Source organism: Vidua chalybeata, chromosome 7 (genome assembly GCF_026979565.1).
Source record: "Vidua chalybeata isolate OUT-0048 chromosome 7, bVidCha1 merged haplotype, whole genome shotgun sequence".
NCBI classification, from domain to species: Eukaryota; Metazoa; Chordata; class Aves; order Passeriformes; family Viduidae; genus Vidua; species Vidua chalybeata.
Window position 1 is genome coordinate 8,438,427 of NC_071536.1, and position 20,235 is coordinate 8,458,661.

Sequence of the window (20,235 nt, forward strand, 5' to 3'; positions counted from 1 at the left end):
CAGGTGATCCAGGGATTTTAAAGACTGGCCTTATTGAAAACATCTCCATTATGGGCACTGAATGAAACAGGAACACATTTCACATGAGCTTTGAAGCATGCAAACTCATGAGCTATTTGTAAAATAAAAAGAAAACCAAGAAAATAAAGAACTGACACAACTTTTTAAGCTTTTCAGATCCCCAGTCTTGTAAATGGATAGATTTATTTGGGCTGAAAACTTTCACACAGGATATTTCCCTAATGTCTTCTTTTCCTGTGAAGGTTAAGTTTAGCAGCTACATGTGCCACTGGGAGAAAGATAAGTATAAAAGAAAGGCATTCTGTTGTCCACCTCTCACAGATATATTTTAATGCATATAGAAGTTCTGGTTTTTATTAAAGTATTAATTTTGAAAACAGTTTATCTAGTATGAAATCAAAGTTTCATTAATATTTTTTAGTCTCTGTAATTTTGTCTTCATATACTTTCATATATGAAAATTCTACTAAGACTAGTATTATAAATTGTAGATAACTTTTAGCATTCTACATGGCTGTAAATAGTAACAGCAGTCAGCCATTTCTAAATCTGGCAACTTGTTAAATGAGTTATTTAGAGACTTTCAGTTTTGCTTTAATGTTTTCTATATATAAAAATATTGTTGGAAGTGAAAGACTTGTAGAAATATTTGTGAATTAGAAAAAGAGCCTGAAGCGCAGAGGAGGAACACTGAGGGAGGATGTGCTAAAGCTGGAGAATAAAATCTCAAAGTGCTGCATGTTGTTTTCTGATAATCATCCAACAGATACTTGACACCTCTTTAATTTGACCAGTGGTGTTTGGTTCTTTGCGACGTTGCTGACCAGAACACGCCAGCTTTAGCACAGAATGCTTGGTACAAGGTCAAGAGGGAATAAGGGAGCACATGAGCAGATAGCTGCATGACGTAGATGAATGGGAAGGATAGGCCAAATCCCATGGATCTTAAATTCCATTTCAAATGCATGATAATTTGGATTTTAGTAAATACAAGGGGTTCTGCCAAAAGCAGAGCTTATGAGGACTCATTTCTGTGTTCAGTGATCCACCCTGCTACCAGAACATTCTCCAGACTTCCTCATATCTCCAAAACCCTCATACTGCCCCAGTGTTCTTTCACCTGTTAGTTTGGGCAGGTGGAGGAGGGCAATGTAAGGGGCAGGATGTGGGCTGCCCAGGATGTCAGTTCTTGCATGCTGCTGTTCCTAGCTTTTGAAAAGTTACAATTGCCTTTTCTTTAGTAAGGTTGTTATCTTGAGGCTCCAAACAGCTGTCAATTATCACAGGAATTGTGGAAATACATCTTTGGGATTTCTGCTTCTTTATCAGATTGATTTGAAATCCATCCAACAGTTTCAAAGTTGCTTAGTGAGGGAGAGGGGGAAGAGATGGGACAAGCAGCAGGAGTCATTGGCCTTATTTTGACCTGAAAAACCTGTTAAAGAATCTCAACAGAAAAATCTTAAAACTTGGAGTTCAAGTTAGGTACACAAATCATGTGCTGTTTCCAAGGCTCCCTGGCAGTGCTGTGCTCACAGGTTCTGCTGCAGCCTGTGAATCGTGGGTGCTCAGCACTCTTGAGAGTCAGATGATTTGGATACAGGTGGCGTAGGTAAATTTAGGTGCCCTGAATAAATGCCCTGTGACAGGCTATTTAAGGTGCTCTGTACACAGAAAAGGAGGGATTGTGTGTTTTGGGCTTTCCCTGTAGGGGTGGTTCACTGCTGCCCTGGCCAGGTTGGGCAGCACTCTGTGCCTTTGGCTTGGACAGGGCTTAGGTTGGCAACCTTGCAGTCAGCAAGCCGAGAGCTGCTGGCCTGGCTCTCCACAACTTCAGCTCCAGGCAGCATCCTGCTGCAACTGGCAGTCCAAATGGGAAATATATCAATAAATTGACCAAGGGAAATAGATACAAACTCATCTTTCTCAGCCTAATTTTTTTTCTCTAACTGCCTTTATCTTTGTATATTGTAGCTGTCGAGAAGCAGTGCATGCATTTGAATGACTTGGACTCCCATACAATTTTGTTTTACTAGCTCACCTTTATAAAAAACCATTTTGGGTTCTTTAAAAGACTTTTGCACTGTATTTGTTTTATCATTGCAGATAAATCTTTCTGGATTTCTCCCAAAAGCTGAGTCAGACACTTCTTTGACAAGCCTTTCAAGTTCAGAAAGGAGTTTCATTTTTATAAATAATCGTCCGGTTCTTCAGAAGGAAATACTGAAGGTAACATCCTCTAGCTTTTAATTCAAGGAATAGAAATGTGATTTGTTTGAGGACAGAGACACCTAAGCAGTCTACAACTTTTTTTCCCTCATGCAATAGTTTAGAGTATTACAGGTGAAAAATACTAGCATTTACAACAGAAAGCCCTTCCACAAGTCTGACACTTTTGGTGCCTCAGTTCTATTCCATTTGCTGCAGTCAGACCCCAGAGCTGGAGGTTGTGGTTTTGGCTGTTTAACAAAATTAATTTCAGATGCTCTATGCAAGACACCAGAATAGTTGATTCTTTGTATTAGAAATCACCTGTGCAACTTCCCATAAGGGTTTTGTGTAGTTTCCTGTAAGAGAATTCTTCTGTAAAATAGTTCTGATTTTATCCACTTCCAGCTGTGGGCTTATCAGGCAAACACCCATGCTTTCCCTTTAAATTTGTGTATGCATTGGGTAGAAATGAAAGTGATAGTGCAGCAGCATTGGCTACAGCTAGGCATCGTGTAGGCAGAATTTGATACTCTTGGGTTTCTCTCACTACTGAACCTTGTAGCACTTCACTTGCATCAGCCTTGCTGTTCTAATCCTTGTCATCACCAGGGAAGAAAATCATGCTCATGCCAAAGTGCTCCTGCAGGTTTTAAAGTGGACACAACGATAGTTTTCAATTGGCAGCAAAGCTTTGTATATGTAAACCCTGAACTTCTGTTGGTATGTTAAATGCTGAATAAGGGTCATCCATCTCCATGCATTATTTGATGTGCCTGCTCTTCTTGGAGTTCAAAGCTTTGTTTGAATCCCATAACAGAGATGGTTCCTTAATGAGAGCAGGGGAACCTGGATTCAAGGTGGGATTCAGCATACAAAGTGAAAATACAGTGCCCTGTATGGAAAATAGGCTATATATCACTTTTAGCTCCATGCTGTGAAGGCTGGAAACCACTAGGAACTGCCCTTTTGGTGATTATTCTGGCATACATGAATATGAGGACCTTTTAAGCATTTCTTTAACTTGAAAAAACAACAAAACCAGCAAACCAGTTGTGCTTTCATAATGTCAGATTTTGTTTTGGTGCATTTTTGTCTATTTTATTGCCTTTACTGATGTCTCTTTATGAAATCAATCTCTAGTTAATTCGACAGTACTACAGTCAAGTGACACAAAAGGACTGTACTCGTTTATATCCTGTTTTCTTTTTGAGTATTACTGTACCTGCCTCTGCTGTGGATGTGAATATAACACCTGATAAAACACAAGTTTTGCTGCATTATAAGGTAATTAAGGTTTGCTCTGTTTCTGAGTTGTCAGTCTTTATATAAGCATGATAAGGCCTTGGGACTACCAGAATGTTCAAACATAAACACTGTCACTGGGTTTTTGGGGTTTTTTTAGTTACATGACAGCTTGCCTTTGTCAGAGCACTGTTTTGATCAAAAAGTACTGAACAGGCTAACTGGGGGATTCTTCAAAATTAGTTTCCCAGTTCATTTAAAAGATTTTGATGCTGTCAGATATATGCACATATCACTTCGGTTTCAGATGGCTTTACAGTGAGGGAAGCTATGTGGAATTATGGTATGTGGCCCTGTATAGATCTCATGCTTAACTTCATATTTAAACCAAGTAATCACTATTTAAACACCACCATTAAGGTGAGGGTGGGCAGGAGAGGAGTTGATTTCTCATCAAAGCACTATTTTGTCATTATGTGTATATATTATTGATGACATCAATTAAATGCCACAGAAATTAGAAAGGTTGCATTGGTGGTTATTAATGTGCTTATTCAAAGTGAATATAGCTAGTCACACCAGTATGTTAATCCTCTTATTAATAAAAACCTTTTTTATTTGTCTGTGGTACTCTTGTAAATGTCCTGCCTGTTAAGGGTCCCTTGTATTAAAATTAATACAGCATTTTTACATTTGATCTAGTTTTCCTTTGGCATTAGAAAAAGGGTTGGAGTTTCTTTTCTCTCTCTTTCTTTTTTATTTATTTCTATTTCTTATGGGTTTGGGTTTTTATATTGCTTGTTTCCATCACTTGGTGCAAAGTTGAATTGGAAACATGCACCATAAAAGTACCTACACAAGCACATTCAGGTGCTGGTACACCTGAATGTTTTGGCTGTAAACTTCTAACTCCATATTAGGTAGGAATAACTTCACATGATACTGGTTTAAGAAGTCAAACCCCTGTTACAAAGAAAGCATTTAATTGGCTTTGTGATATCAGAGTAAACTAGTGAAGCAGAATACATGTCACAAAATATTTGAAGCCGAAAGTGTCCAGTTCAGAATCTTTTGGAATGTGTGAACAACTGAAATGCAATGATCTGCCCAGATTTGTCTAAAAATTATTCCAAATAGGAGCACTTTGCATATTGTTCCATATTCTTGGTATTTGACAGTTACAATTTCAGGTGCACTTGTGTGTGTGTATTTTCTTTTTCTTTTTTTTTTTTTTTCCCAGGAATCTGTCTTACTTGCAGTTGAAAATGTGTTGAAATCACTGTATGGGCCACTACCTGCTGCAGTCCCTGGTGAAAGTAATAAAACAGATGTTACCTCAGAAGACATGTTTGTTCATAGAACAGACCAAACAGATGTGGCTGTTAATGAAATGGGACCATCTGGAAATGATGAGCTACATGCTCATACTTCATTCCTTTCACTCAGCAGTGATGTGCAAAACCGTCAAGCAGGAAAAAACACAGATATCTGCTTAAATCATCAGACATTCAGTGGTGATAATGTACACAGTTGCCTGGACAAAAGAGAGGTTTCTAAGAGTGATGCCTTTCCAGACAGTTCCTTAAATTTATTGCGTGAGGAGGAACAGAACGGACAGAATATGGCTGATATTCAAAGTAATAGTGTTCCTGTGGACCCTGAGTCTAAAAAAGCCAATGAGCATCTTTTGAGTTCTGATAATAGTGACAAAATAGATAAAAATGAGGAAGTATTAGTCCCTAAGGACTTACTTGAAATCTCTGCTGATAGTTGGAGTATGGGAAGTGCATTTAAAGACATTTTGGGAGACAAGCTGGAACCTGTTAAGATCTTGACTCCTGAAGTTGGAGGGACAACTAATATGCAAAATGAACACACTGGTGAAAAAAGCAGTGATCCACAAAGCTCAAATCAAAGCATAAAGAAAAAAAATGTGATAAGTGAAAAATTTGGACATGTGACAGCTTATGACTTAATTAACAGCAAAATAATAAAGAAACCAAAGTCTGCATTTGAATTTTTCACACATGAGTGTCGTCCAAAATTGATAGATGATAATCCAAAGACCAGCATGAATGACATCCTGCTGACAATTGAAGAGCAGTGGAAGAATTTGAATGAAGAGGAAAAACAGAAGTAAGTTCAGGCTGTGTCTTGCTTCTGAATCTGGAAGCTACCAAAGAGTCACTTGTCGTGAATTATAAAAATTGTAATGTTCCAGTTATTTATGAAAAAATAGATAATGAATTTTGACTTCTCGAGATTAGAATCAGTATTGTTTCACATCAGAGTTGTTGTGTTTTGCTGTGTGCAGTTGTGCACTGCGGATTGGAATTAACTCCTTTTGCCACTGTGCTGTGCAGCAGTTGGGTTAGGGACAGCAGTAGTTAGGGACAGTTCTGCTGAACAGTTGCTTAAGATGACAGGCAAGAAACTGACTGTTTGAATCCTAGAAACTTCTATGGGCAGCCTTTAGTGTCACTCCCAATGTACTGTCCTTGAAAACTAGCACGGTGATGGATGAGGCACTGTAGAGTTCTTCAGAGGTTTTTCAACTTTGATTACTAAAAATTGAGAATTCTTTTTTAGGAACTTGGGTACTCAAACATTGGGTAAATTCCATTCCTCTAAATTTCATTTGTATCCCAACCTAGGCTACATCAGAATTGTATTTGCAAAACCCAGTCAAATGACACAAGGAATTACTTTTTCCCCTAACCAGCTAATCCATTGCTGGTTCAGAGACTATAGCACAGTCTAAATTTTAATCTGTTTCAAATAGGACCAAGTCTCTTCCTGGATTACAGTCTGAATAGCTAAATTCTGTATTTTTCTAAAATTAATTGTCACTGAGTTTTTGAAAGCCATCTGCAAGAAAAGGAAATATTTTAATGTTCTGAATGTTAGCTGCATCAGAGTTAATTGAAACCTTTTCACCTAGCTTCTGGTTTACCTAATTGAAAGTTTACTATGCAAGCAACATGCCATGGTCACAAACCCATACATGTGAGAGAGTGTTTTGTCCATCTCTGCATAAGCAGAAATATTAATGTAATAGTAGAAATCTACTCCAATTATATTCATGCTTTTAATGAAATGAAACAAAAGGTTCTGCCAGCTGTTTCAGAAAATTTTAATTTGCTCTGCTTTAGCTTTTGAGATTTCATGGTTGCTTTCCTGGTACAACTGTTATGTTAAAGAGTGTGCCTACAGATTAACTTTGCATTAGTTCAGGAAGGAGACCTCTCTGGTAATCAAGTTTTCCTTATATGTGGGATTGAATGCAATATATTATACACAGTGTATATATGTTTTCCTTATATGTAGAATTGAGTCCCATGGCTGTTGAAGGAAATGAAGAATTCACCACTAGTTGTATCTATAGATAACCAGCTTTGGTCTACTTTTCCACATTTATGATGTTAAAATTTCCTCAGAGATTAGCAAATAGGAAGAGATAGACAACATTTCCTGCAGAGCAGCAATCTGGAAGGACTTGTGGCAGAGAACATAAGTCTTGCCTCCAGGTACTCTGGATAAATTGGGCCACCTAGAGGTAACAACAAACGTAAATACATCAGGGCAGCCAAATGCCACAGCTCTACTTCATGCATCCTTGCTGGCACAACCCCACATTTCCTGGACTCCAGTCCTTCATCCTTCTGTGATAAACTCCTGCCTTGTGCAATGGGTGTGCATGGTTTCAGCATCTCTGTTTCCCTCGTGGCCCGTCCATCGGCTCTAAATTAATTTAAATCCCTTTTGGGAGTAGTACAAGCACCAGATGGCTCGTAGTGACACAGGATGGCCTTTTCAAAACAAGCCAGCATTTATTACACAACCGGAATGTCAAATGTTATGGTCTTTAGGTTATAATAGAGGAGGAAAGCTCCGTGCATGTCCATGCTGGCAGCATCACATATCCCCCTGCTTTGCAAAGGATTTCATTCCTTGCAGTCACTCAGCTCTTACTTAATACAGCTTGCATGTGTTTCTGGCCTTCATGTTTCCTGTATATCAGGCTGAGGTAGGAGTGGGAAAAATCCTTCCAAGTGCCATAACAGTGGCAGGAGTAGTTACCCTGAAGGTGTAGGAAAGGTTCAAAGTTACACACATTGTCATGGGACTAACAAATCACCTTGTCAGCACTCTGCAGTAATTCTTCATGAGTAGATTTGTACCTTGGGAGAAACATTTTTTCAGGTAGCATGGTCTTTGCTGTCAGAGTTTGCAACAAATACTCAAATTCAGATTATTTGTCTTAAAAGGGCTGAGAGACATATATTAAAAGGGTTTTTTTAGTATGCTTATTATTTTGTTTGGGTTTACGTTGCAAGGGGGAAAAAATATATCATTGGTCCATTTTTCTACTTAAACCAAAGCTGCCTTTGAAACTAGACTTCATTCTACTCTTCCACTCTTTGCTTACATCCAGTTTTGCAAATTTTCTTGGCTTTAGGTTTTGTAGCATCAGAAAAAGATCCTGACTTTGCAGTCTTAATTCACAAAGCAGAGAAATGCTGTTCTTGTAGCACTTGTTGATTACACGTTCCTCTGTGGAAGGATTTTCAGAAGGGCAAAGGTGTTCTCTCATAGTTTGTAAATCTGCAGTTTTTCTTTGATTCTGGGCAAATCACTGATATTGATGTGTATGAATTTGGGAGATGCTCACAATCAAAGTTTGAAAGACTAGAATTTTTCTGGTGGTAACCTAAACTGACAGGCAAGTTAGATTTTGTTTGGAAGTGCATTTTGGATTATCAGTGATCACTGATAATTCTCCTACACTTAAATATTTTCCTGCATTACAGTTAGATCTATTGAAAACAAAGTATTTATTGATCTGGTCAAAGCTAAAAATGAATTTGGTATTAAAAAAATTCTGTTCAAGTGATTTCATCCATTCATTTTAAAAGGAGCAGATGTTTTTTATCTTAATGTTTGCTCCATATTTTCTAGGACGTGATTTATTGCAAGAAACTATTTAAGCTGACTTTTTTAGTTAACTAAATATTGGTACCATATGTGAATGCTAGCACATCATAATTAATTGCAAATGGTGACCCTTTTGTTGACCTTAATTTTCCAGCGTGCATACACATAATTGAATCAAACTGTTCCAGCAAGTAGCAATAAATAAATATGACCAGCTAAAATACTTATTTCCAATACTAACATATGATAGTACTACTTTTTTTTTTGCTTTGTTTTAATTGAAGATTAGACTGGTTTGAATTACCTTCTAGAATTCAGAATATCAACTAAGAGCAAAAAGAGGGAGTTCAGCAAATCACAACCTTTGCTTTCACAAAAGTAAAATTCATATGCAATAGACAAACATAAACCTGGGACCTATAAAAGTTTAGTTATCTCACTGACATTTATAAACTCATTAAGAACCCATTCATGTTGTAGAGGTTTAGTATGTAGTAATGTTTTAACTATTTAGACAGCATTTAGGAGTAGTTTTTTATTGACTGTTTTTGAAAAATCTGTAAGATTGATTATTACTTACAGATTTTTGTGATAATCATACATATCCTGTGTTCTTACACTTCATATGGCTAATTTTAGGCCATTTGAAATCAAATATGCTTTTATTAAGACCTGAGGCTTGGGAAATTATTCAGGCTCCAAAGTCCTGCCCGGCCCCATGGCCTCCCCTGGAAGGCTGTAGAGCTCTAGAAGCTTAAATTACTTTGTGAATTAAGCTGGATGTGCCTGTGAAAAAAAAATCTCCTTCCAAAACTCTGTATTTGATTGCAAATTAAACAAGGGACTGAGGTGAAAAGAACATTGCTGTAGATCTTTATATGATGCACTCTATTCCTTACAGTAATAGTTCCTCCCTCTTACAGTAATTGAGGTTTTGCTGGCTGTCTTGATGAAGGAAAATTTCCAGCTTTTGTTCAAGATGTGATGTAATAGAGGCACCGCCGCCATCTCCATCGCAGTGGGCAGCATGTTGATGTGGGTACTTGAATAGACCATGGATGTGGTTCTTGGCTCTTGAAATGGTTACCTTTCCTTCTGCTTTAGTGTATTAGGGGTTGGAGTCTGGAGCTTTTTATCTGCTGATGCTATTGGTTTGTTTTTTCCTTCAAGTTACGAAATAAAAGCCACTAAGGACCAGGAGCGGTACAACAGAGAGGTCAAGAAAGCCAATGCACAGCCAATGCACCGACCAGCAAAGGAGGCAGACAAACACAAAACCAAGTTAAAGAGTTCTGCATCTGACCAGCAGAAGCTTGACAAGATATTTCATAACCAGATGGAAAAGAAGGGAAAACTGCAACAGCCTGTGAAAATTGTGACAGTGCCTTTTTCTATGAGTTCCTGTAGAGGTCACCTTCAGAGACAAGAGAGAAATGTTTCAGATAAACACGAGCTTTTCCTGATCCGTCGTCAGAGTTTTCCTGATGTCTGGATACTTGCTACTGAAAAAAATGTTAAGTTGATGAATCCATATAGATTGGAAGAGGCCCTGCTATGTAAGAGATTATTGGTGAACCATAAGCTTCCTGTAGAGAAACTGGACACTCCAATTGTGTTAACAGACAGGTATAGTACTATGGAGCAAAAATGTGTATGTTACTTGAAACATCAACTGATAATTATTTACAGTAAACTCTGGCAAGGCCCTGTTTGCTAATGCTGTGCTTACTTGTGCACTCACTTATCTATTATAACAGAGTTTTGGTTTTTACACTTTGATCTTGAAGTACTGAGCATACTTGGTCTTATTCTAGTTGAAATAAGTATGATTTTTGACCAGTTTCATTGGTAGTGCAGTAAATACAAATTTCCTCCCCCAGAAGAAAATTAAATGCTCCACATTTTCACAATTTCACTGTTGCTGACTTTCCCCCAAGAATTAGGAAATGGCTGATAGAATTATTATTACTGTATGCCTAAACTTGGTCCCTCACTAAGATAAGTGAATAGTTCTCATTTTGTTTCTTTAAAAAAATTGCTTTTCCAAAATACTTTAAAAAATCTTGATCGCTCCTTATCACTTGCTACCTGTTTCTTTTGTTTTTGCATACTTCTAATTTTCACATAAGGGATGTTGGTTTTTAACACTTCGGGGATTTTTTTTCCAGTCTTATTGGTGGAGCTCAATATATGGCTGCTCTTTATAAAATGCAGAAGAATTACCAGAGTTTCCACGGATCAGGTTATCTGTCAGATCCAAGGCTTGTAGCAAATGGATTCCAGATAAAAGTGATAGAAGGTATGATGGTTTTAAAATCTATTAGTTGCATTGGATCTTGTTTCCTATGATTGAATGATTTAAATTATTGTTAATGTGGATCATGTTATTCTGCATCACCTTGTCTTTTAAAGCACTAGCATTCTGCTTTCCTTAACATTGAGATTTTATTTCTTGGCATAGAATTTCTTCCACACAGAACATTGAATAATGGAAACTGATGACTGAACAGAAAACTTTAATAGTATTTCAAAGAATGCTCTGAAATCCATGTTTTCCTCACTTCTTCTTTTCTCAAAATGCTCAATGCCCATATCCTTAATTGCCATTCTGATATAATTTAGATTAAACTGATTGGAATTCCTGAGCCCTGGCACCTTCTGCAAGTATATGCTTTAGCTGACTACTCCTGTACTGCTGAGCAGTTGAGGAGGTCCAGTAAGGAGCTGGATCCTGATTAATGTCATACTTTTCTATTAAAATTGTAACCCAGAGCCTAAAGGGGCCAGCAAAGAGATGGTCAAAGGATCACCACACCTTTTCTCAGAGTTTGATCTGAATATATTTTGAAGGAGTATACTTTTCAGTACCTCTGTTGATCACAAAAACATGCATTTCATACAAGATGTTTTTACTTTATCAAGAGAGCTCAGAGGTCTTTACATCTTTCTGAAGAACTCTTTCTAGGGATGCACTGGAAGCACAGGGGTGACCGAGGGTGGGTTCTGCAGATCACAAATTCTATAGCAGAATTCCAAGAAAAGCAAACGTCTTTGGGGGTAGCACCTAGCTGACAGCTCAGGGAAAAGATTGGCCATAAGAGCTGTTAGAAATGCTATAGCTTCATGTGTTACAGATCCCCACATATGTACAGTGATGACAGATGTACTGTAACATATGGGATCTTTTAAGGGTAGGTACAAAAAAGGGATGTAGACCAACTCCTTCACTCAGAGGCTGGCTCTTGTGAAGAACAGCCAAAGCTGTTTTCCTTACTGAAGCATGCACAGCAAAACCAAGGCAACTTCTTTCTGACTGACTAAATCTCTACATAAATACCAATACCTTAGTAGAAGAGGTGTTGGTATTAATCATGATAATAATCATGGAGTGAATGATTAGGGAAATAAAGCGTGTACTGTAAGAGGCAGCTCTCACATGGTTTATTCAGACTAGCAAATCTAAAGCTGAGGAGGTCTATGGTATGTCCTTAATGTAAACTAGACAGGAATAAATTGAATGTGAAAATTTGAAGACAATTCATTTTTCATCCTGGGTGAAGAGTTAAATTTCTAGTGTATTTCTAAGCAACAACAGAGAGATGTTGACCAATCTTGTAGTAATGCAGATGTGTCATGGTTTAACCAGAGCCAGTAGTTCAGCCCCACACAGCCACTCATTCATTCCCCGCTCAATGGGATGGAGAGAGAATTGGTAGGGTAAAAGTGAGAAAACTTGTGGGTTGAGATATAAAGACCATATATCAAATAAAGCAAAAGTTGTGTACAGAAATGAAACAAAAAAGGAATTAATTCACTGTTTCCCATGGGCAGGCAGGTGTTCAGCTATCCCCAGAAAAGCTGGGCTTCATCCCATGTAATGGTGATTTGGGAGGACAGACATCATCACAGCACTCCACTTCCTTCTCCTTCCCCCAGCTCTATGAGCTTGATGCCACGTGGTCTGGAATGTCCCTTTGGTCAGCTGGGTTCAGCTGCCCAGCTGTGTCCCCTCCCAGCCTCCTCACTGGTGGGGTGGGGTGAGGAGCAGAAAGGGCCTTGATGCTGTGTAAGCCCTGCTCAGCTGTAACAAAAACATCCCTATCTTACCAGCACCCCATACTAGCTACTGTGAACAAAATTGGCTGTCTTGGCCAAAACCTAATGGCAAACTACTTCTAAGACAGCTTGCTTAGTTTAAGAGCAGCATTGTAACACTAGAAAAGGACTTGGCACAGTAACTGGGAAGTAGTCTTCCCATCCTGTGTTCCTAAGGTGTAAATTCAAGAAAATGAAATCTCAAGGAAACTCTTCTTGTTTGGTTTACAGTTAGTGAAAGTGCTTTGTATGCACTGTGGAGGTTGATGAACCATAGGAATAGCCCAGTAAAGAATGGGAATCAAATTCAGTTCTTTGTCCCACTCTTCTATTTTAAGTACTTGACTGAAAAGTTAATAATGTGAGTCTTGTCAGTCATGTTTATAAGCTTCTGCTGATGACATTATAGCAGTTACAGCCTTTTTTATTAAAAGAGCGTGCCACTGTAGACGAAGGTAGAAATACCAGCAAACAAATGGAATTTCTCCCAGCTTTTTTCCAACTGACCCAAGGATTTCTGCTTAATACTTAATCAGTTTCTCTTCTTTTTCCTAAACTTGTCCCTGAAATACAGTCTTCTACAAATACTTACTAGAGTTGATTTTTAGACACACAGTTATTAATTCTTAACATTCCTAATGTGTCCTTCTCTGGGAATTTCACTATGAAGTTTAAGGTTATTTAATTCATAGATTCTTGTATAATCTTTACAGAAGGGGAACTGCATATCAGGAGTGATTTGTCCCACTTAGACCTGAGTATTCAGTAGGATTTCTCAGCTCTGAGAGAACCAGCTTGTTTCATAAAACATCTTTCACAATCCTTATAGAAGCATTTCTTTTTTTCACTGTCTGTATTCAGTGTCTGTTTTTGTAGGGTTTTTGAAATTCAGACACATCCTGAAAGAGAGGCATCCTGGTGGTTTTGAACTAGAATTTCCTTCAGAAAAGTTCTGTTTCTTCAGGATATATTGTTAATTTTTTGGGCCAGAGGTTCCTACTTTGCATGATAAAGTCACAGCTTGCTGTAGAGAGGTCCTAGAATGGAAATGTGCCATTAACCCATGGTAACTGGACAGTTTCTCCTTAGTAGCATCCATAGGAGCATACCAAAATCTCATTCTCTGTGCACACAACCTTTGTAACTAATTTTTTGCTAACTTTTTGGATTAATTGGATCAGTATTTTCTGTTTCTCAGCTGAACTGAACTATCAGCTCTTTCTCTCTGTCAGGGTCAGCTGCAGCATACTCAGAAGTCTGTGTTTTCCTCTGGGACTTCAGCCCTGATATGGTCATAATAGATATTCCTTTCTGACTGCTGACTGATTTCTCATTAATAGACACTTATTAGCACTTGTTAATATGCATGCCTTCCTTTTTCATCCTGAGTGAAGAGTTTTATTTTCTGTAGTAGAAAGTTTACTTTTTCTGATAGAGATATCCTCTTATGTCACAAGCAAATTTGTTGATTGATTGATAGATTAATTGATTGATTTCTTAAGATTTGAATTTCAAAGTGAAAGTGATATTTCTGGTAATTTCTTCTTGCAAAATAACAGGAGTTTCTATTGATCCATGTAAATATGTCTGTGATGCTATCACTAGCTCTAAGATACCTCATAAAACAAGAGGAAAGGAAATTTAGGTGCTCCAAATTGACATTCAGAAGTTTTAGTCATAGAAGAGGCTTTCCTTGATCCATGGTGGTTTCTTAAGAGGACTGTCAGTCTAGTAGGTTGCACTGATTATTTGTTTAAATCTCTACAGATATTCTTCTACCAAAGAAGAGAAGGACCAAGAGTGTTGCTGCTCATTACTGTATATTAAGTCTACTCATAAAAGCCAGATGCTAACTTGGAACACTGGACCTCTTCCCTTTGGTATTGTGCCCCCCACTAGGACAGCTTCCTAGATAACTATTGATGCCTTAAGTTTTAGCTTTCATATTTTCCAGATTCTGTCCTGCCTTAGTGTTAGCAAGTATATATAAAGTATATAAAAAGTGTTAGCAAGTTCTCTTCACAGTTTAGTCAGACAAAACAATCCTTTTCCAGCCTGAGAACCAAAGACGCCGTTATAGCCTCAGGCCCAAAAAGTGTAAACAATGGCAAATTGAAGAGAGCAATCTGGGAGGATGGGACTTCATAACCTGAAGCTGTAATTGGACAATTAACCTCAATATGTAAATTAACCAAAACTTACAAAAGTGTGAAAACTCATGACCGGTCATCCATCTTAGGTCCATCTTGGGTAGAACCACAGCCAGGCTCTTGTACTGCCCAAGGTGTATCCTTTGAAGGCCTTCTAATAAATTCCTACTTTATTCCTTTAACTCTAGCCTCTGTTCCAGGTAGTCTCTCTAGGCATCACTATAACAAATTTAAATATAGGGCCATAGATTTATTCCTTATTTCCTTGTGGTTTTGGTGTGTTTCGCAGATCTGGCTGCTTATTTATTTAAAAAAAGCCCTGAGCAGCTGTCTTAATCTGGAAGATAACTGGTAATGCCTATGTTGCATTAGGTTTGCATCTCAAGTGATCTTTTTTAAAAATGCTTCTTTGCAGTTCAGAATCTTAGCTTCTGGTAACTTGTGGCACAGGGGGGCTTTTTATGAAGATTTTCGTTCTTAAGGTTTCTTACTTGAAAAACAACCCACCCAGAAAGTATTAATTTTTCCTTATTTGGATGACATGTTAGGGGCAGTGTCATTCATAGGATAAAAAATGACTCATTCATTAATCTTACATTGGTCTTGGGATTAATACTCAGAAATTGAATCTTATTCCCTTGCAGTGCTTGGAATTCATAGAAATACAGCTCTGTTCTTTAATGGCCAATACCTCCTAGCTAGTGAGGTGGTTCTGATCTTTATTTACTTTCATAATTTACCAGGAGTCTTTCTCATAGGCCTTGCTCTGAACCCCACAGCACCATGTGGCACTAGATACACTACTCCTAGTAGGTTTTTGAAAGGTCTAATTAGCTATTTACTTTCTGAAAATAACTCAGTTCCACATGGAGTTTTGTTCTTGTTCTGCCATTTTGGTGGGAAAACGCCTTAAATGTCTGTAGTTTCACAAATTGATGTTAATTTTTGCAAAGAGTGTGGAGGCCTTACTTGCCTATTGTTTTATTTGAGGATAAGTCTGCCTCTTGAATGTGCTCTTGCTAGAAGACAGAAAGGAAATCTACTTTTGCTCTCTTCAGAGACTCTATATGACTGCAGCCAGAGTTGTTCCAAGTATCCTAGATTTTGGAAGTGCCCCATCTGCTTCATGTTTTTGGTAGGCTAAGGTCTTTGTATTGTCTCCCTGTTTCTTTTAATATTAACTGTTCATCAGTCTTAAGGAGTTTTGAACTAGATTTTTCTCTGGATAGCTCACAGTGAAAAACATGTTGTGAAATAGCCAAGAAAATACTTCTTGCTGTCAGTGTGTCAGTTAGGCAAAATCAATGGTTTCTTTGTGGAATGTGCCAGTTGTTGTAATTTGCAAAGCTGTGACGCTGAGCTCCAGTCTGTCTTCCACTGCCCTGCCACCCCCTCATGTTCTGGCCTTACTGAGGCTTCAAGTGATGCTACCTTTGGGAGACCAGTCTGTTTGCTTTTACTTAATAAAGCAAATTACTTGATACTCAGTGTTCTGGGACCTGCCAGGCATTTGTTTGCTCACAGTGACCCCTACATGCAGGGAACACTTCAAGAAGTAAGATGGATTACTTTCTGTCCAGTTCTTCTTAAGATGTGTTTATTATATGTGCCTTCACTGCACATCTGTTTGCCTTTGGGAAAGGCCTAGAGAGAGATGGGAGTTCTTGCTGGAGAGGAACTGAGACCAAGGAACACACCTTAGCTGGTATTGTATCAGTGCTGGGTCTTGGGCCATGCTCCAAGGTAGGCTTTTAGGGTAGAATTGTCTGCCTTATGTAGTCAACATGAGTATGTCCAAAGAATGTGCTTATAAGGCCTCAAAGAGCACTAATGGGTAAATAACCCATTGTTCTCGGTGATATAAACTGCCTCAGCTCTTGTAACCCACCAGTGGAAAACCATGCTGCAGTTTAATTTCAGTTTGATTTTGACCATAGACTGGGAGATAGACAGTGTTATAGTGTCACCTAATCTAGGGGACAGCTGGAAGGGAACAGTTTTTTCCTGGCCATCAAGAAGGAATTATCCAAAGATGATTGCAAATGCTTTGTTTGGAAGGAGAAAGGGGAAATTTGTAACAATGAGAAATCCACATTTTTACTCATTTGAAAGCTAGTTTATTTGTTCATGGAAACACTTTCCTTGGAAGTCGCAAAGTATTTCAGAGAAACTACTATGGCAACTGTTTGAGAACTGCTGTTTGAATACTCAAAAATCCTAATATATATTTTATCAAAAATTTACAAGTACACTGAGGCTTGGACATCTGCTTATATCATCAAGCGTTGCCAGGACCAGAGTTCCTGCAGAGGCTTGCATGCTTGCATGCATGTTAATCAGCATGCTACGGGGCTACTTTGCAATTTAAAGAATGTTAGCAGAAAAGGAGAGTGGCACACAAACAGAAATACTAAAGAAATAAACCTCCCTTAGGCAGGGTTTGTATTGGTTGTTCTTACATTAAACTCTTCAAGCCCACTTTGATTTGCAGATGAAAGAGAAAAATGGTGAAGTCAAATCTGACTGTCAGAATTTGTAGATGAAACACTGGCTATTGGTGAAGTTGAAGAGTATATGAGGAAATGTTCTGCAAATTCAGAACCTCACTGTCATAAAATTTTAAAAGGAAGCACAGGAAATACAAGTTTTTAAACTCAATGTCTAAATACCTGAAACTTAAAAAAAAAATGTGTCCTGTCTTTGTTAGCAAATAGAGGGGTAATTATTAAAAGGTTTTCAAACAGACTAAGCTCTAATTTTAGAGAGAAAGCAGCATAATCAAATGGTCTGGAATAGTTCCTCAAATCTAATCTGTAATTAAATCGAAAAGAGGACAAAAATTAAGAGAAAAGAGCTGAAGGAGATGTTAAAAAGAAACTTTATCTTTTCCTCCTGTCCCTTATCAACAGGCTTGCCCATGGGGAAATATTAGCATAGTACATCATCTTTTCTCACCTTTATATCTGGCAATCTTTCACAGAATTTAACATTTTGCTTTAAGCTGAATCTGAACACAGGTTTTACAGTATTATATAAAAATATGCCTCTGCTTGCTGGCTGCAGTTAGGGAAAAGCAGCTTGAAAAAGAGAAGGAAGAAAATGCTGGGTGAAAAATGAAATAAAGTTTCAGATGTAAAGCAGTGTTTAATACATAGCTGGAAGAAGGTTGTGTGATTTTTGGGGGGAGGGGGGATGAGGGGCTGTTCCCTATATCAGATTCCTACTGGTCAAAGTATCTCATGCCATGAAGCTTAAAAAGGCCCAAGAGCATTATTTACCCAGTGACACACCCATATTTAGGAAAAGTTTCAACCTGCACAGTTATCCTGTTCATCTTATTTAATGACTGTCAGATACTGCCTGGACATGGATAACTCAGCTTCATTCTACCAGCTAATGAAAGTACATCTTGCTGACTTATGATGCATATATATTTTCTCTCACTTCTGAAGTATTTCATGGTTTTGTTTGGATGAGGAACAGGAATTATCCCTTGTGAGAGTTTGTTAGTTTAATCCAACTTGGAGCAATCTATTTGTCTCCATCTCTTTTGACTTTACAAAAACCATTTGTGACCTGAGCTGAAGGTAATTTTTCCTACCTGGAGTCATTACACTAGAGTGGATTACTAATTTCATTAGTAATTCAGTTTGTCTGTGTCAAAGTTTGTACTTGTTAGATTTGTAGGGGAGGAAAAAGGAAGGGAGCTGTGCAGGTGGGCTGAGGTTTCTGTGCACCCAACATGAATGAGAAGATAGTCTGAAGGACTGAATGAGAGTATGTGAGCCTGACCACCAGAGTACTTGCTTCCAACTGGGAGTGGGAAAAAAGTTGCTATTCCGGAACAACTTCAATCAATTTTCTTTCCTGAAATGTGAATAAGAAGGGAAATCATATTGACCTCAGTGCTTGAATAGATACTCTGTTGGAAAGGCTGTTTAATTTTTTATTCATCATTCCTACTCAGAATGTTACCTGCTCCAGAAGTGATACCATATGAATGATAGTATAAAGTCAGTCACAGAGCCTCTAGTTTTATGAGGCTCAGACGTGGTAGGGGAAAAAAACTGCTTTTTATTTCAGTAGAATCCAAATTTATTATGATAACATTTGAACTCTACAGATGTTTAAACCACTTATATAGGAAATAGTGCCAACACTCTTTTAATTTTTTTTCAAACTAAATTGTGTTTTATTGCTAGCTTCAACTTTAATTTTATGTATGTTTAATTAAAGTCACAGAAGCTTTAATTAAAGCTGTGCTCAATACTAGGAATGCTGCAAATGTTTTAAGCATTAAACAGTGCCAGCTAGGATTTGGATTAATGTAAGCTGAGACATTTGTGATGTGAATAAACACACATCATCATAATGAAACATTGTGCAAATAAATGCTTTTCATTCCAAGGGAGGAACAAAAAAAGTTTCCTAATTGTATTGGACTAAAGTACTAAATTACTTTGCATCAGTTTAATTTTCTGTGAATTGCTATAGAATAGAAATCAAAGCAGTGCATGAATTACTGTTTTGTTTTTGTATTTTCAGGTATTTCGGCTACAGAAAGTCATCTGGAAATAGAAGGGATGGCAAATTGTCTGCCATATTATGGAATTTCTGATTTGAAAGAAATTCTGAATGCAGTAGTTAACAGAAATGCAAAGGAAGTATATGAATGTAGGCCTCTCAAAGTGATAAATTACTTGGAGGTGAGACAGAAGCTTTCTTTTAGTATTAGCCAGCTAAACTTGTAATAATTCCTGAAACAGCTTGAAAGTCTTTCTTCAGCTTTGCATTTTAATTAATTTCATTGTGTTCTAAACAGAAGTTACTCTTGAAAAAGAGAGTATCATATCCTCTCTGAGTTATGCATTCCTTCCCAAAATGCTTCCATCAGATATACCCAAAAGTAGTCACCCAGTGTGATATAACACATGCCAAAAAGTGATTTTCACAAAGTTTTTCCTCTGTAAGGCACTTTTCTGACTGGAAAGGCATTTCTCCATGTTAGGATACAAAACTGCCACAGAATAGCAGTGACTCATTCTGTGCAAATAAATAAATTGTCCATGCGGAGACAATAACAGCATGAAGTTTCAGAGACAACTAATAGATGTGGTACTAATTAAAGCTGGTGTAACCAACAGTAGTAGTAATCACTTCTTGCCTAGCTGTTTCACTAATGCTCTTCAATTCCAATTCTCTTCAACAAGGTTACCAAAATATAAGTAAAGTCTCTTCTTACTTAAGCATTTATAACATACCGTCCTGAATTGAATTACTTGAAAATGGAACCTAGGCACATACTGACACAGGGTATGTCTTTTAAGCATTATTACACAAATCTTTCCCTATCTTTTGGGAGTAGTAAGCTGCCTTTGCAGCAAGTGATTCTGTTATGTACTACTGAACCACTCTCGTGCACTCAGGAAAGAAGCTTAAAGAAGGGATAAGTTCAGTGTTGAGAGAGGAATGGTTTGTAAAAACCCCCAGACAACTGTAAAAGCTGTTATTCAGAAATAAGCACTGAATTTTTTGACCATTCTGGGAGGTTAAACACTGGAAATGCCATTCATTGTCATGT

At 37.8% G+C, this 20,235-nt stretch overlaps 1 protein-coding gene across 5 annotated transcripts in view; it reads left to right on the forward strand.

The window, feature by feature from the left end:
• The window catches only part of PMS1 (PMS1 homolog 1, mismatch repair system component), a 44,064-nt gene that overhangs the window by 22,559 nt on the left and 1,270 nt on the right, over window positions 1-20,235 (forward strand). For 4 of the 5 annotated variants that reach the window (XM_053947664.1, XM_053947663.1, XM_053947660.1 and 1 more), the window contains exons 7-12: window positions 2,128-2,250; window positions 3,373-3,516; window positions 4,715-5,610; window positions 9,580-10,035; window positions 10,578-10,708; window positions 19,200-19,360. In XM_053947664.1, coding sequence (XP_053803639.1) covers window positions 2,128-2,250; window positions 3,373-3,516; window positions 4,715-5,610; window positions 9,580-10,035; window positions 10,578-10,708; window positions 19,200-19,360 — 1,911 coding nt within the window. The remainder of the gene's footprint in view (window positions 1-2,127; window positions 2,251-3,372; window positions 3,517-4,714; window positions 5,611-9,579; window positions 10,036-10,577; window positions 10,709-19,199; window positions 19,361-20,235) is intronic. The other variant, XM_053947662.1, reaches the window with a different exon arrangement.